At 56.7% G+C, this 14,471-nt stretch overlaps 4 protein-coding genes across 4 annotated transcripts in view; 3 read left to right on the forward strand and 1 right to left on the reverse strand.

Annotated features, from left to right (window-relative positions):
* GUITHDRAFT_122141 (hypothetical protein) overlaps positions 1-2,965 on the forward strand; it is a gene marked incomplete at both ends in the record, with an annotated part of 3,345 nt that extends 380 nt beyond the window's left edge. The window contains 4 exons of the mRNA XM_005818601.1: positions 7-410; positions 463-554; positions 607-2,374; positions 2,425-2,965. Of these exons, the coding sequence (XP_005818658.1) occupies positions 7-410; positions 463-554; positions 607-2,374; positions 2,425-2,965 (2,805 nt within the window). The remainder of the gene's footprint in view (positions 1-6; positions 411-462; positions 555-606; positions 2,375-2,424) is intronic.
* A 1,342-nt stretch (positions 2,966-4,307) lies between these two features.
* GUITHDRAFT_61647 (hypothetical protein) lies at positions 4,308-4,619 on the forward strand (the record flags this gene model as incomplete). Its single annotated transcript, XM_005818602.1, has 1 exon — positions 4,308-4,619. A coding segment is annotated over one exon (312 nt), but the record flags the coding sequence as incomplete, so codon positions are not given.
* Positions 4,620-4,913: 294 nt separating this feature from the next.
* GUITHDRAFT_122143 (hypothetical protein) lies at positions 4,914-7,373 on the forward strand (the record flags this gene model as incomplete). The annotated part of the gene is made up of 1 exon (XM_005818603.1): positions 4,914-7,373. One exon carries the CDS (start codon positions 4,914-4,916, stop codon positions 7,371-7,373), a length of 2,460 nt encoding a protein of 819 aa, XP_005818660.1.
* GUITHDRAFT_156516 (hypothetical protein) lies at positions 7,364-8,466 on the reverse strand. The gene has a single exon (XM_005818604.1). It carries the CDS (start codon positions 8,460-8,462, stop codon positions 7,467-7,469), a length of 996 nt encoding a protein of 331 aa, XP_005818661.1. The 5' UTR covers positions 8,463-8,466; the 3' UTR covers positions 7,364-7,466.
* Positions 8,467-14,471: the final 6,005 nt, after the last annotated feature.

Genomic DNA, 14,471 nt, shown 5'->3' on the forward strand with positions numbered 1-14,471 from the left:
ACAAAGGCATTCAAGGACCTCCTCCGATACATGGGCACGCTCGACAGGGACCAGACACTCATCCTCACGGGATGGGAGTTCGCAGCAGTCCTCGCACAGCTCCTCGCTCTCTTCGTCCCCAGGCACCCGGGATTCGAGCTCATCGCCTTCGGGAAACCATGCCCAGGGAACAGGAGTTTCGCCCGCTGGTACAACAGCATGCTCCCCTTCCAGTTCTCCTTCCACGCACAGGGTGACTCCCTCGGCCAATACTGCAGAGACCTCGTCCCAAGGTCGGACCCCGACTCCCTCTGGGAGGATAAGCCCCACGTATTCCTCGACAACGCGGAGCAGATCTTCCCCGCCGCAGGCGACGACCTCACCCACCACGACAGGAACTACTACAGGCGATGCTGCTACAGCCTCCACAGGTGCCACCCAACAAGAAATCCCAAAAAACAACACTCACGCGAGAGCGCGCAGGTGCAGGAGCACAGTCCCCCCCCGCGAGCCCTCCCTCCTCAAGCGCTCGGCCTCCAGGATCCTCAAGCGATTCTTCCGCGGCGTGGTCGCAGGTAAAAACAAAACAAAACTCGAGGCAGAGAGCTCACCCAATCATTCCCGCAGACAGGGGGCTCATCGCGAACGCGCGGAGGTTCAAGGCCTCCGGCATCATGGACCCCTCCTCATCGCTCACCGACGACCAGATCGTCACAAGGCTCCGCCAGCAGCCGCTCATCGACTGCGCAAGGAGGCTCTTCATCGCGCTCCAATACATCATCAGAGCGGCCCAGGTCAAGTGCGGGCCCGACGCGGCCCAGGTCAAGTGCGAGCCCGACGCGGCCCAGGTCAAGTGCGGGCCCGACGCGGCCCAGGTCAAGTGCGAGCCCGACGCGGCCCAGGTCAAGTGCGGGCCCGACGCGGCCCAGGTCAAGTGCGGGCCCGACGCGGCCCAGGTCAAGTGCGAGCCCGACGCGGCCCAGGTCAAGTGCGGGCCCGACGGGGACAGGGCGGCGAAGCGCCCAAGGCAGCACGATCGGCAGCAGCGGCAGCAGGACCAGGACACCCAGGAGCCGTGGAACATCAGGGTCGTCCTCTCCATCACCCTCATACACCTCAACCCCAACGTCTGCTTCGAATACATCCAGAGGCACCAGACACAGCCCCAGCAGGAGCTCAGGAACTCCGCGGCGGAGGCCTTCCTCGCTCTCCAGGACTTCATCTCCGAGGCAACCGCCCCAGGTTACATCCTCGACGCGCACGGGCTCCTCCGCCACGCCAGGCTGCCCGCCAAGATCAACGCGTACATCCGCGCGTTCAAGAGGTGGAAGGTCCCCGACGAGCAGAAGATCACCGCGAGGATACAGCACTCCCTCCTCGGGATATACAGCGCGGAACTCCGCATCCCCAGGGGCCACCCCGACTTCCAGGCGCAGCAGCTCGAGTTCGCCCTCCAGAAGACCAAGCTCTGGGAGAAATACGCTCAGCTCAACTCCCCAGAGGGCGCACTCCAGCTCCAGGAGTCCCTCCGCAAAGATGGCTTCGTCGTCGACCTCCAGCAGGACGCGGACATCGTCGCGGGCGCACGGATGACCACCCCCGCAGAGGAGGCGACCATCCGCCCGCCAAGGCTCACCGACACCCAGATGTCCAACGAGCAGATCGCATACGAGCTCTTCCTCGACCCCGCATTCAAGATCCCGGACTCCCACGACCCAAACGCAAGGGACGTGCACTCCACGGTCAGGGTCGCCTTCAGAAACGCCTTCTGGGAAAGCCTCGCCGTCGACCTCCAAATGAACCCCCCGGTCTACGCAAGAGTCGTGAACGTCTTCGCGGAGATCGTCCAAGGCTACCTCGAGATCCGCCCTTCCGACACGGCCCTCGTCCGCCAGAACGTCAACCTCCCATACATAACAGCACAGATCGAGGCCGCCACATTCCAGTGGCAGGACATCATCGCATACCTCCAGTTCATATTCTCAAACCTCCTCAAGATCGAGCCGACCGTCCTCCGACAGGAGGGGTCGCAGTGGCAGGACATCGTGCACGGCTTCGGGGGCTCCCAGGCTCGGGATCAGCCAGGGATCGCCACAAGGGCACTCAGGCTCATGCTCGACTCCCTCCAGAAGCTCAGGCTCCACATCGCAAACTCCAGGCTCTCGAGGATCGCCCACGTCATCGCCGCCCACGGGGTCGAGTACCTCAAGGCACACCACAAGAAGTTCGCCGCCGCAAACCCCGAGAGGATCGCACAGGACAGGGCCTGGCTCCTATCCGCCGCAAGCAGGCTGCCCGCCATCGACACCCAGGCGCTCAGGGATGGCTCCCCGCAGCATTCTCCGCCGTGCTCAACCACGCAATACTCTCCGTCGTCGCCTCCGACCAGCACCTCGTGCAGGGCTCCATCCCGGCAATCCTCAGGCTCGACCTCAACAGGATCAGGACCTTCCAGCTACACTTCCTCATGGACAGGATCGCAGTCGCAGCGGTCGCGCTCGCGGACTTCAAGCTCTCCAGGGCAAGGGATGTCTCCCCCCAGCAGAGATCCCAGGCGGTCATCGCCGTCGCCGACACCCTCAACACACTCGACATCGCCCAGAGGATCGACATACACTCCGTGTGGATCATCACCCTCCAGGCCCTCCTCCCAACCGTCCTCCAACACCTCCAGAACACCCTCCCAAAAAACGCCATCCAGCTGCTCCAAGACCCCCAGGAACCGGGCTCCCTCGAGGCGTTCTTCCAGATCCCAGAGGCATTCTGGAACGTGACACAGGACGCCGTATACAACAGGTGGCTCGAGATCATCGCCCACGAGAAGAAGCCCCCAGCCGTCATCCCCGCTGCCCTCAAGATGCCAACAAGGCCGGTTTACCCCCGCATACTCCGCAACGCCCGCGCACTGTGGAGCGTCGTCGACGCAAAGCGCAAGATACACGCATCGGACGTCAACGAAGCGCTCGCAAACGCATCCCCGCAGTGAAAAGAGAGGCAATCTCGACTATATAACAATAAAAAATTCGTTTACTAGAATCAAAAAAGTCAAATCTTTCTCTTCTTCTCGCTCTGCTTTTCCAAGCACTCGTCACCCTCTTCTTCTCTCTCCCCTCCTTCCATGTCAACCTTTACCTCGTCGTTGTGCTGCGCAAGGCATATCTTCAACATTTGTTGGATGAGCTGGACCTGATACGTGATGTTCTCCGTATCAACGCAACACTTCAGCCCTTCCCAAAACTCTTCGTCGTTTTGAAGATCACTGAGCGTGTAGAACCTTTCGGACATGTCGGGCGGTAACAAACTTGACCCAAGTTTGGGGCTCGCTTTTCTTTGAAAAAACGCAAGCACGTTTTTTTTTTCAATTCTTGAAAAAAATGACTTCAAACGGGGCCTTTTGTCGTATAAAGGTTAAAAAAAAAGAATTGCACCAAACGCACGTGCTTGCGAAAAAAAAAGAATTGCACCAAACGCACAACGCAAGCACAAATCTGTCTGAAACAGAATGGGGGGTGGGGTGGGTCTATTGTTGGTACAAAACCTGGGGCGGGGGCTAGATGACCACCCCCTATTCTTAAGTACCCCACCTGTGGTTCACGGCGGTTCGTGCTTCCATCGCCATGAACAGGCATGGCGGCAAGCGCCAACGCGATGATGTTGGCAGTGATGGGGCTGGATCAACAGACAGGCCAGGAGATAGCGACAGCGGCGGCGAGAGCGGCAGCGGCGGCGAGAGCGGCAGCGGCAGCGGCGGCGAGAGCGGCAGCGGCAGCGGCGGCGAGAGCGGCAGCGGCGGCGAGAGCGGCAGCGGCAGCGGCAGCGGGAGCCCCGAGGACTTCGGAACGCTAGAGATCATCGAGGCCATGCAGCAGCACCCGGACAGCACAGAGGTGCAGCTGAGGGGCTGCAGGCAGCTGTGCGGCCTCGCCGACGCCGACAGATCCACGCTCTCTCACTACTTCGATGCGGCCGTCGGCTCGGTATACAGGGCCATGTTCATGTACCCAGGCAGCAGGGAGCTGCAAGAGCAGGGCTGCAAGGCGCTCAGAAGGCTCACCGACAGCCATGACAAGTGCACCCCCCAAGCCCAAGGCTACCTCATCAAACCAATCACCAGGGCCATGCAGCAGCACCCAGACAGCACAGAGGTCCATGCGCACGGCCTCAGGGTGATGTGCCGCTTGTGGCACCAATTCAAGTCCATCGACGAGATCAAATCAATCATCGATGCTGTACGGAGGCACGCGGGCAGTGAGGTGATACAGGCGGAGGGCCTCAAGGTGCTCATGTACTGCACCAGCTTGAAGTCGCGCCTCGCGTTATCGAGCCTCGGCGTGGTTCGGGTCATCGTCGAGGCTATGGGGCTGCACCCGGGCGACCAGCACGTGCAGGAGGAGGGCTGCTCTTTCATGAAATCACTCGCCGAAGACGGTGAAGATGGATCGGAGCTGGGCATCATGATAGCGAGCCTCGGTGGGATCGAGGCGATCGTTCGGGCCATCAAGCTACACCCAGGCTCATGGGGCTGTTTTTTCAACGGCTGCTGGGCACTGGCCGGCATCGCCAGGAATGACGACATCGGCGCAAAGATCGCCGCAAACGGTGGGATCCAGGCAATCCTCGAGGCGATGGAGATGCACCCAGCCAGAGGCTATCGCATCAAGAAACCGCTCAAGGCCCTCGCTGCCAACGCCGACAACAGGGCCATGTTTGCCAGGGCCTTGGAGCTTCACACGGGCACGGAGCAGGTGCGTCAGGTACTTTGGGAGTAAATTGGTGGGTAGGGTACATTGACCAATACCCACCCGTTGAAGGTCCTTGCCTGTACCCTTCACATCCCCCCCGTTCCATTCTATAAAAGCTGGGATGAAAGTTGTGTTTCGCGCCGGGGTGCCACATTCACGCCTTGTTCAACACGATTGAGAAATCTCTGCCCAATGTTTCAATTGGACTGTGGTCTATTCAAGAGAAATTCTACATCTTTGCATCAAGGACCACCAACGAAGAAGAGAAGAACAAAACAGAAAATTGAAATCAGTGATCCTGCTTTGGAATTCTGGGAAGAAGTTGCCAAAGAGGCAGACTTTGTCTACTCCAAGCGCAGTAAATGGCAAGGTGATGGAGATTTGCATTCGTTCTTCAATGGTTTTGGTTCAAGTGCCTCTGCCAAGTTTCCTGGACACATTACTGCGCGTACATTCAGTGAACTGTGGGAAGAATTCAAGACAGAGCATGAATTTCCATCGGAATTCCAACCATCCACTTGGACAGATTTTGAGGATGAGAATATCCAGCTACTTTTCTTGGAGAAGGTTAAAAAGCAAGTGATACCTTTCCTGGACATGAGTCTACGGAATTTTTTGGATGGGATCGGGGTTTCAGGACGCTCACACGAGGAACAATGGAGGTGTTTTGCATACTTGTTCGATGCGGTTTCAAATCAGAAAAACAGGAACAACAAATTTACTTTGGAGAAATTTTTGTCGGGGATTGTTCGTAACAGGAATGTTAAGCGTTACCTTGCAAAAGAGATTCGCAAAAACCTAAAACTTCAAAAGAAGCTCAAGTATATTGCCCGAAGCTATATGCCGGATGTCAACGAGTCATGTGCATTACTGCTGAAGGCGAATATGACCAAGGGTGCGTACAATACATTCTGGACTGAGGATGGCCGAATGCATCGTCTCGCAATTCCATTCAAGAAAATAGGAAAATGCCGTGTGATGAAGAAGCTTTTCTTGAAGCAAGCTTTGAAAGTTTTTCGAACCGAACAAGGATGTCACGGAACAGACCTTTTTGATTCTGTGAAATTGAAGATAGTGCAGAAGCATTTGCAACACAAAAAGAAGTTGCTGTTGATTTTCAACACAGATGCAACGGTTTTGGGGAAGTCACTTGGATCGGACACAAAACACACTGAAGTATCTTACACAATCCTCGCACCTCGATCCGAATGCGATGACAGCGAAGAATGGAATCAAATAGAAGCTTGTATCAGGCGGGCCCTCGATGCTGGGACTTTGATGATATTACCTGTGGGTGACAACGCCAAGAATATGGACTTCAATTTTTGGAAACCGTACGAGAACCCTATCATTTCGATTCTGAAGAATGGCATCACGATCGGAGACAACAACATCGAGATTCAAGTATTTTTCAGAGCAGACTTAGCTGGACACTATGGATTGCTCGATCATGGTGGAGTTCACGATCGCAGCGGGAAGTTTTGTCTTCACTGTGAAGAGACAGCGCAAGCCAAGAAGGCAGGGAAATTCATTTTCCTCTCGGAGAACCAGCAGCAGGATTCGATCTCTTTGCGTGAATTTTGCAATCGTCATCGCCTTTTCCCTTCCGACATTGAAATGTTGAATGACATTGTACGCAGTGCTTGCGGTAATGGAGATCTTGCTATGGCAGAAATGATTGAAGGCAGTGATTCGGGAGGGGGCGCACATGTTGAACAGCTTTTGAGCAAATGTCTGGAAGCGGGCAATCAGCAGGAGTTGAGAGCATGCTTAGAAAATCCAGATAAGCCTCTTCCTATTGGCCTTGTTGTACCTTGTCTTCGTTTATGTAAGATTTCAAGAAAGTCTAGTCATCTTCAACAAGCTGACTTCCCGAGTCTGCATTTCCTCTACTGTGCACTTCATCTGAGGTTAAGATTTGTCAACTTGTTGGTGAATTATATTTATGAAGTCGCTGCCAATCAAGGCAAAGTGGCAGCTGTTAACAGAATCTTGCAGTCGTTTCAAGTCAACATGGAACTGAAAAATGACAAAGATCAACAAAGACAGTTGAGCGGAAAGATGTGTAAACGATTCATGAACGCTTTGCCGCAAATCATAGATTTGCTGGTGCCGAACGAGGCGACTCGTCAAGAGTGGAAAACTGCCCTTGATGAATGGGATCATGTGATCACGGTTCTCTCGTGTCAGTACTACGACAAAATTACTCCGGCAGATGCTGAACAACTGCCGTTTAGGATCCGGAGCTTTTGTGTGAAAATTGTCAAATTGATCGGAGATGTGAAGAGGCTGCAGTCGTTTTATTTTCATAGCCTGCTCATTGGGCACATTGGTGAACAATTCGAGTATCTATACAAGGAGTTTGGAGTTCCCCTGGGACTTTTGAGCCTTTCTGCAATCGAAAAGCGACACGAAACAATGGGAAGACGATGCTACAAGAAAGCTGTAGCAGAGATCAATTTGTACATGAGTGGAAAGAGTACTTCCGATTTGCATCCCGATGGACAACCCGATTCTAAGGCCTCACGATCGTTTTACACTCTGATGAATCTGCTTTTGCAATCATACAACGATGAGACTGCTGAAGCTCTATTTCAGCACACAGTTCAAAACGTTAATTTAGCAGCGTTAAGAAGAAGTTTGGATGAATAAAATTTTTACTTCTCTGTCTGAATACTTTTACAAACACAACAGTTCACAATGCAGACTTAGGAAATTTGGAAGAACACCTTTCTACCTAGTTGCTTAGTCGTGCTCCGAGGGAGGGAAACTCCAAATTAGCGCCTTGGTGAAGGATAACCTCACAATTTTTGTGAACTTGAAGGTGATCGCTGTTGCACATGCCGAACGTGGATTTTGGATCGGCATGAAAATTTGGATAGGGCCTTCGAGGTAGATGGATCCTCGAGCAGGCCCTAGGCTAAAAGGACAATCTTTCAAGGGAACATTCAAGGCTTCTTTGAACAATGGAGTGTCTAACAGATTTGCATCCAGAGTCCAGGCACATCGACGAGAATGGCGGTTTGAAATTCCTGAGCACAGCACCTTGCTTGTTTCTACAGGCATCTGTCTCAACAAATACAGCATTGCAGTAAAATCTTGAATTGGTACGGTGAAAGCAAGGCGATTTGCTTTTCTCGGATTCCATTTAGTGCATCCTCGCTTCACCAACCATACCTTCAATTCTTCTCGTATGACATTAAAAACATTGGTGATCTTGAAGAAGTTAAGCTCGTCCTGAAAGTTCGCAAAATAACAATTGAGCATTGATTGTGTCAACCGAAATCCTTTGAAGTATTCTATGTGACAACGTTCTTTTTGCTGTACATTCTCGAAAAAGATCCATCCAACGACGCTTACAAGTGAGACAGGAGATGGAGGACCGGGGGCAACATAAACACATGGAAATGTAACATGGAAAATTCTCACGATATCTGATATTGGAAACTCATCTGTATATATGCTCTGGAAACACTCATGTGATTGAATTCCAGCTAGCAAACTTGTGTACCTCCTGTCATTCATGATAGACAACTTTTGGAAAACTTCCTCAATGATCGACCTATTGTACAAAATGTAAACTTCTACGGACTGCTCTGTGACATGTTTAATGACTCCGTGCCGCTCCTTACGATCGACGTCCAAGAACACAACGCCAAGAAAAGGTTTCAACGTCAGATCAACATTCCACATGGGCACATGGTACTTTGGAGGGTTTGGCAACGGAGGAGAAGCTTGCATCTCAGATTGGTAGGTAAAACAAAGAGGAACTTGGACATTGTTAGGAATGTTTCCGGGCTGTTCTTGCAGCTGAACCCGTTTGTCCCTCTGTTCGTAATGTCTCCTACTGTCATCTGCAATTTGAGCTGCCTTCCTTCGAACTCTTGCCATTCCTTTTCTGGTTGGACAGGGAGGGCACCGCCAACATTTTAGGATTGAGAATTTTAGGGTTATTATTTCTAAAGCTATAATTGCAATAGATTTGTACCAATTCCATGTTAAGCTTTGAGAGTAAAATACATGTAAAAACAGGTTTCAACCCAGTGTGAAAATCTTCGATAGCAAATTTCAAGAATCCTTGAAACAGAAATAACTACCCCCTGTTTCCCATGCCCCACCCCCCTTGAAAATTCCATTCGAACCAACGCGGAATGACCCCAGAATGCTAAGTGTCCGGAGATTGGCCGGGGGCCTGATCTCTCCGGGCGGCCGTGACCGGTCAGCGGGCCGTGTCAGCAGGCCCGTGACATGTCAGCCGGCTGACAGGGGCCGTGACCCGGCTGACAGGCTCACCTGACCGGTCACGTGACACATCACGTGACCGAGACAAGACTTTTTTATATCGCAGATCCAAAAACCCATAGGACATTTCTCCCAGGGGGAAGAAAACCTCCCTTGACCCCCCTGTTTCTCGACGGATCCTGCCGGCCGGGCCCGTCAGTAGACCGACTGCAGCCTTCAGCCCCGCCTCAGACCCCCTGGAGGCCCGCCAGGAGGCTAAGTGTCCGGAGATTGGCCGGGGGCCTGATCTCTCCGGGCGGCCGTGACCGGTCAGCGGGCCGTGTCAGCAGGCCCGTGACATGTCAGCCGGCTGACAGGGGCCGTGACCCGGCTGACAGGCTCACCTGACCGGTCACGTGACACATCACGTGACCGAGACAAGACTTTTTTATATCGCAGATCCAAAAACCCATAGGACATTTCTCCCAGGGGGAAGAAAACCTCCCTTGACCCCCCTGTTTCTCGACGGATCCTGCCTCGCCGGGCCCGTCAGTAGACCGACTGCAGCCTTCAGCCCCGCCTCAGACCCCCTGGAGGCCCGCCAGGAGGCTAAGTGTCCGGAGATTGGCCGGGGGCCTGATCTCTCCGGGCGGCCGTGACCGGTCAGCGGGCCGTGTCAGCAGGCCCGTGACATGTCAGCCGGCTGACAGGGGCCGTGACCCGGCTGACAGGCTCACCTGACCGGTCACGTGACACATCACGTGACCGAGACAAGACTTTTTTATATCGCAGATCCAAAAACCCATAGGACATTTCTCCCAGGGGGAAGAAAACCTCCCTTGACCCCCCTGTTTCTCGACGGATCCTGCCGGCCGGGCCCGTCAGTAGACCGACTGCAGCCTTCAGCCCCGCCTCAGACCCCCTGGAGGCCCGCCAGGAGGCTAAGTGTCCGGAGATTGGCCGGGGGCCTGATCTCTCCGGGCGGCCGTGACCGGTCAGCGGACCGTGTCAGCAGGCCCGTGACATGTCAGCCGGCTGACAGGGGCCGTGACCCGGCTGACAGGCTCACCTGACCGGTCACGTGACACATCACGTGACCGAGACAAGACTTTTTTATATCGCAGATCCAAAAACCCATAGGACATTTCTCCCAGGGGGAAGAAAACCTCCCTTGACCCCCCTGTTTCTCGACGGATCCTGCCGGCCGGGCCCGTCAGTAGACCGACTGCAGCCTTCAGCCCCGCCTCAGACCCCCTGGAGGCCCGCCAGGAGGCTAAGTGTCCGGAGATTGGCCGGGGGCCTGATCTCTCCGGGCGGCCGTGACCGGTCAGCGGGCCGTGTCAGCAGGCCCGTGACATGTCAGCCGGCTGACAGGGGCCGTGACCCGGCTGACAGGCTCACCTGACCGGTCACGTGACACATCACGTGACCGAGACAAGACTTTTTTATATCGCAGATCCAAAAACCCATAGGACATTTCTCCCAGGGGGAAGAAAACCTCCCTTGACCCCCCTGTTTCTCGACGGATCCTGCCGGCCGGGCCCGTCAGTAGACCGACTGCAGCCTTCAGCCCCGCCTCAGACCCCCTGGAGGCCCGCCAGGAGGCTAAGTGTCCGGAGATTGGCCGGGGGCCTGATCTCTCCGGGCGGCCGTGACCGGTCAGCGGGCCGTGTCAGCAGGCCCGTGACATGTCAGCCGGCTGACAGGGGCCGTGACCCGGCTGACAGGCTCACCTGACCGGTCACGTGACACATCACGTGACCGAGACAAGACTTTTTTTATATCGCAGATCCAAAAACCCATAGGACATTTCTCCCAGGGGGAAGAAAACCTCCCTTGACCCCCCTGTTTCTCGACGGATCCTGCCGGCCGGGCCCGTCAGTAGACCGACTGCAGCCTTCAGCCCCGCCTCAGACCCCCTGGAGGCCCGCCAGGAGGCTAAGTGTCCGGAGATTGGCCGGGGGCCTGATCTCTCCGGGCGGCCGTGACCGGTCAGCGGACCGTGTCAGCAGGCCCGTGACATGTCAGCCGGCTGACAGGGGCCGTGACCCGGCTGACAGGCTCACCTGACCGGTCACGTGACACATCACGTGACCGAGACAAGACTTTTTTATATCGCAGATCCAAAAACCCATAGGACATTTCTCCCAGGGGGAAGAAAACCTCCCTTGACCCCCCTGTTTCTCGACGGATCCTGCCGGCCGGGCCCGTCAGTAGACCGACTGCAGCCTTCAGCCCCGCCTCAGACCCCCTGGAGGCCCGCCAGGAGGCTAAGTGTCCGGAGATTGGCCGGGGGCCTGATCTCTCCGGGCGGCCGTGACCGGTCAGCGGGCCGTGTCAGCAGGCCCGTGACATGTCAGCCGGCTGACAGGGGCCGTGACCCGGCTGACAGGCTCACCTGACCGGTCACGTGACACATCACGTGACCGAGACAAGACTTTTTTATATCGCAGATCCAAAAACCCATAGGACATTTCTCCCAGGGGGAAGAAAACCTCCCTTGACCCCCCTGTTTCTCGACGGATCCTGCCGGCCGGGCCCGTCAGTAGACCGACTGCAGCCTTCAGCCCCGCCTCAGACCCCCTGGAGGCCCGCCAGGAGGCTAAGTGTCCGGAGATTGGCCGGGGGCCTGATCTCTCCGGGCGGCCGTGACCGGTCAGCGGGCCGTGTCAGCAGGCCCGTGACATGTCAGCCGGCTGACAGGGGCCGTGACCCGGCTGACAGGCTCACCTGACCGGTCACGTGACACATCACGTGACCGAGACAAGACTTTTTTATATCGCAGATCCAAAAACCCATAGGACATTTCTCCCAGGGGGAAGAAAACCTCCCTTGACCCCCCTGTTTCTCGACGGATCCTGCCGGCCGGGCCCGTCAGTAGACCGACTGCAGCCTTCAGCCCCGCCTCAGACCCCCTGGAGGCCCGCCAGGAGGCTAAGTGTCCGGAGATTGGCCGGGGGCCTGATCTCTCCGGGCGGCCGTGACCGGTCAGCGGACCGTGTCAGCAGGCCCGTGACATGTCAGCCGGCTGACAGGGGCCGTGACCCGGCTGACAGGCTCACCTGACCGGTCACGTGACACATCACGTGACCGAGACAAGACTTTTTTATATCGCAGATCCAAAAACCCATAGGACATTTCTCCCAGGGGGAAGAAAACCTCCCTTGACCCCCCTGTTTCTCGACGGATCCTGCCGGCCGGGCCCGTCAGTAGACCGACTGCAGCCTTCAGCCCCGCCTCAGACCCCCTGGAGGCCCGCCAGGAGGCTAAGTGTCCGGAGATTGGCCGGGGGCCTGATCTCTCCGGGCGGCCGTGACCGGTCAGCGGACCGTGTCAGCAGGCCCGTGACATGTCAGCCGGCTGACAGGGGCCGTGACCCGGCTGACAGGCTCACCTGACCGGTCACGTGACACATCACGTGACCGAGACAAGACTTTTTTATATCGCAGATCCAAAAACCCATAGGACATTTCTCCCAGGGGGAAGAAAACCTCCCTTGACCCCCCTGTTTCTCGACGGATCCTGCCGGCCGGGCCCGTCAGTAGACCGACTGCAGCCTTCAGCCCCGCCTCAGACCCCCTGAAGGCCCGTCAGGAGGCTAAGTGTCCGGAGATTGGCCGGGGGCCCGATCTCTCCGGGCGGCCGTGACCGGTCAGCGGACCGTGTCAGCAGGCCCGTGACATGTCAGCCGGCTGACAGGGGCCGTGACCCGGCTGACAGGCTCACCTGACCGGTCACGTGACACATCACGTGACCGAGACAAGACTTTTTATATCGCAGATCCAAAAACCCATAGGACATTTCTCCCAGGGGGAAGAAAACATCCCTTGACCAACCAGTTTCTCGAGGGATCCTGCCGGACGTGCCTGTCAGTAGACCGAGTGCAGCCTTCAGCTCCGCATCAGACCCAGCGGAGGCCCGCCAGGAGGCTAAGTGTCCGGAGATTGGCCGGGGGCCTGATCTCTCCGGGCGGCCGTGACCGGTCAGCGGGCCGTGTCAGCAGGCCCGTGACATGTCAGCCGGCTGACAGGGGCCGTGACCCGGCTGACAGGCTCACCTGACCGGTCACGTGACACATCACGTGACCGAGACAAGATTTTCTTATATCGCAGATCCAAAAACCCATAGGACATTTTTTATATCGCAGATCGAAAAACCCATAGGACATTTCTCCTTGGGGGAAGAAAACCTCCCTGTGACTCGCCTGTTTCTCGACGGATCCTGCCGGCCGGGCCCATTAGTCGGCCGACTGCAGTCTTCAGCCCCGCCTCAGACCCCCTGGAGGCCCGCCAGGAGGCTAAGTGTCCGGAGATTGGCCGGGGGCCTGATCTCTCCGGGCGGCCGTGACCGGTCAGCGGGCCGTGTCAGCAGGCCCGTGACATGTCAGCCGGCTGACAGGGGCCGTGACCCGGCTGACAGGCTCACCTGACCGGTCACGTGACACATCACGTGACCGAGACAAGACTTTTTTATATCGCAGATCCAAAAACCCATAGGACATTTCTCCCAGGGGGAAGAAAACCTCCCTTGACCCCCCTGTTTCTCGACGGATCCTGCCGGCCGGGCCCGTCAGTAGACCGACTGCAGCCTTCAGCCCCGCCTCAGACCCCCTGGAGGCCCGCCAGGAGGCTAAGTGTCCGGAGATTGGCCGGGGGCCTGATCTCTCCGGGCGGCCGTGACCGGTCAGCGGGCCGTGTCAGCAGGCCCGTGACATGTCAGCCGGCTGACAGGGGCCGTGACCCGGCTGACAGGCTCACCTGACCGGTCACGTGACACATCACGTGACCGAGACAAGACTTTTTTATATCGCAGATCCAAAAACCCATAGGACATTTCTCCCAGGGGGAAGAAAACCTCCCTTGACCCCCTGTTTCTCGACGGATCCTGCCGGCCGGGCCCGTCAGTAGACCGACTGCAGCCTTCAGCCCCGCCTCAGACCCCTGGAGGCCCGCCAGGAGGCTAAGTGTCCGGAGATTGGCCGGGGGCTGATCTCTCCGGGCGGCCGTGACCGGTCAGCGGGCCGTGTCAGCAGGCCCGTGACATGTCAGCCGGCTGACAGGGGCCGTGACCCGGCTGACAGGCTCACCTGACCGGTCACGTGACACATCACGTGACCGAGACAAGACTTTTTTATATCGCAGATCCAAAAACCCATAGGACATTTCTCCCAGGGGGAAGAAAACCTCCCTTGACCCCCCTGTTTCTCGACGGATCCTGCCGGCCGGGCCCGTCAGTAGACCGACTGCAGCCTTCAGCCCCGCCTCAGACCCCCTGGAGGCCCGCCAGGAGGCTAAGTGTCCGGAGATTGGCCGGGGGCCTGATCTCTCCGGGCGGCCGTGACCGGTCAGCGGGCCGTGTCAGCAGGCCCGTGACATGTCAGCCGGCTGACAGGGGCCGTGACCCGGCTGACAGGCTCACCTGACCGGTCACGTGACACATCACGTGACCGAGACAAGACTTTTTTATATCGCAGATCCAAAAACCCATAGGACATTTCTCCCAGGGGGAAGAAAACCTCCGACCGAGACA

This window comes from Guillardia theta (assembly GCF_000315625.1).
Source record: "Guillardia theta CCMP2712 unplaced genomic scaffold GUITHscaffold_287, whole genome shotgun sequence".
Taxonomy (NCBI): domain Eukaryota; class Cryptophyceae; order Pyrenomonadales; family Geminigeraceae; genus Guillardia; species Guillardia theta.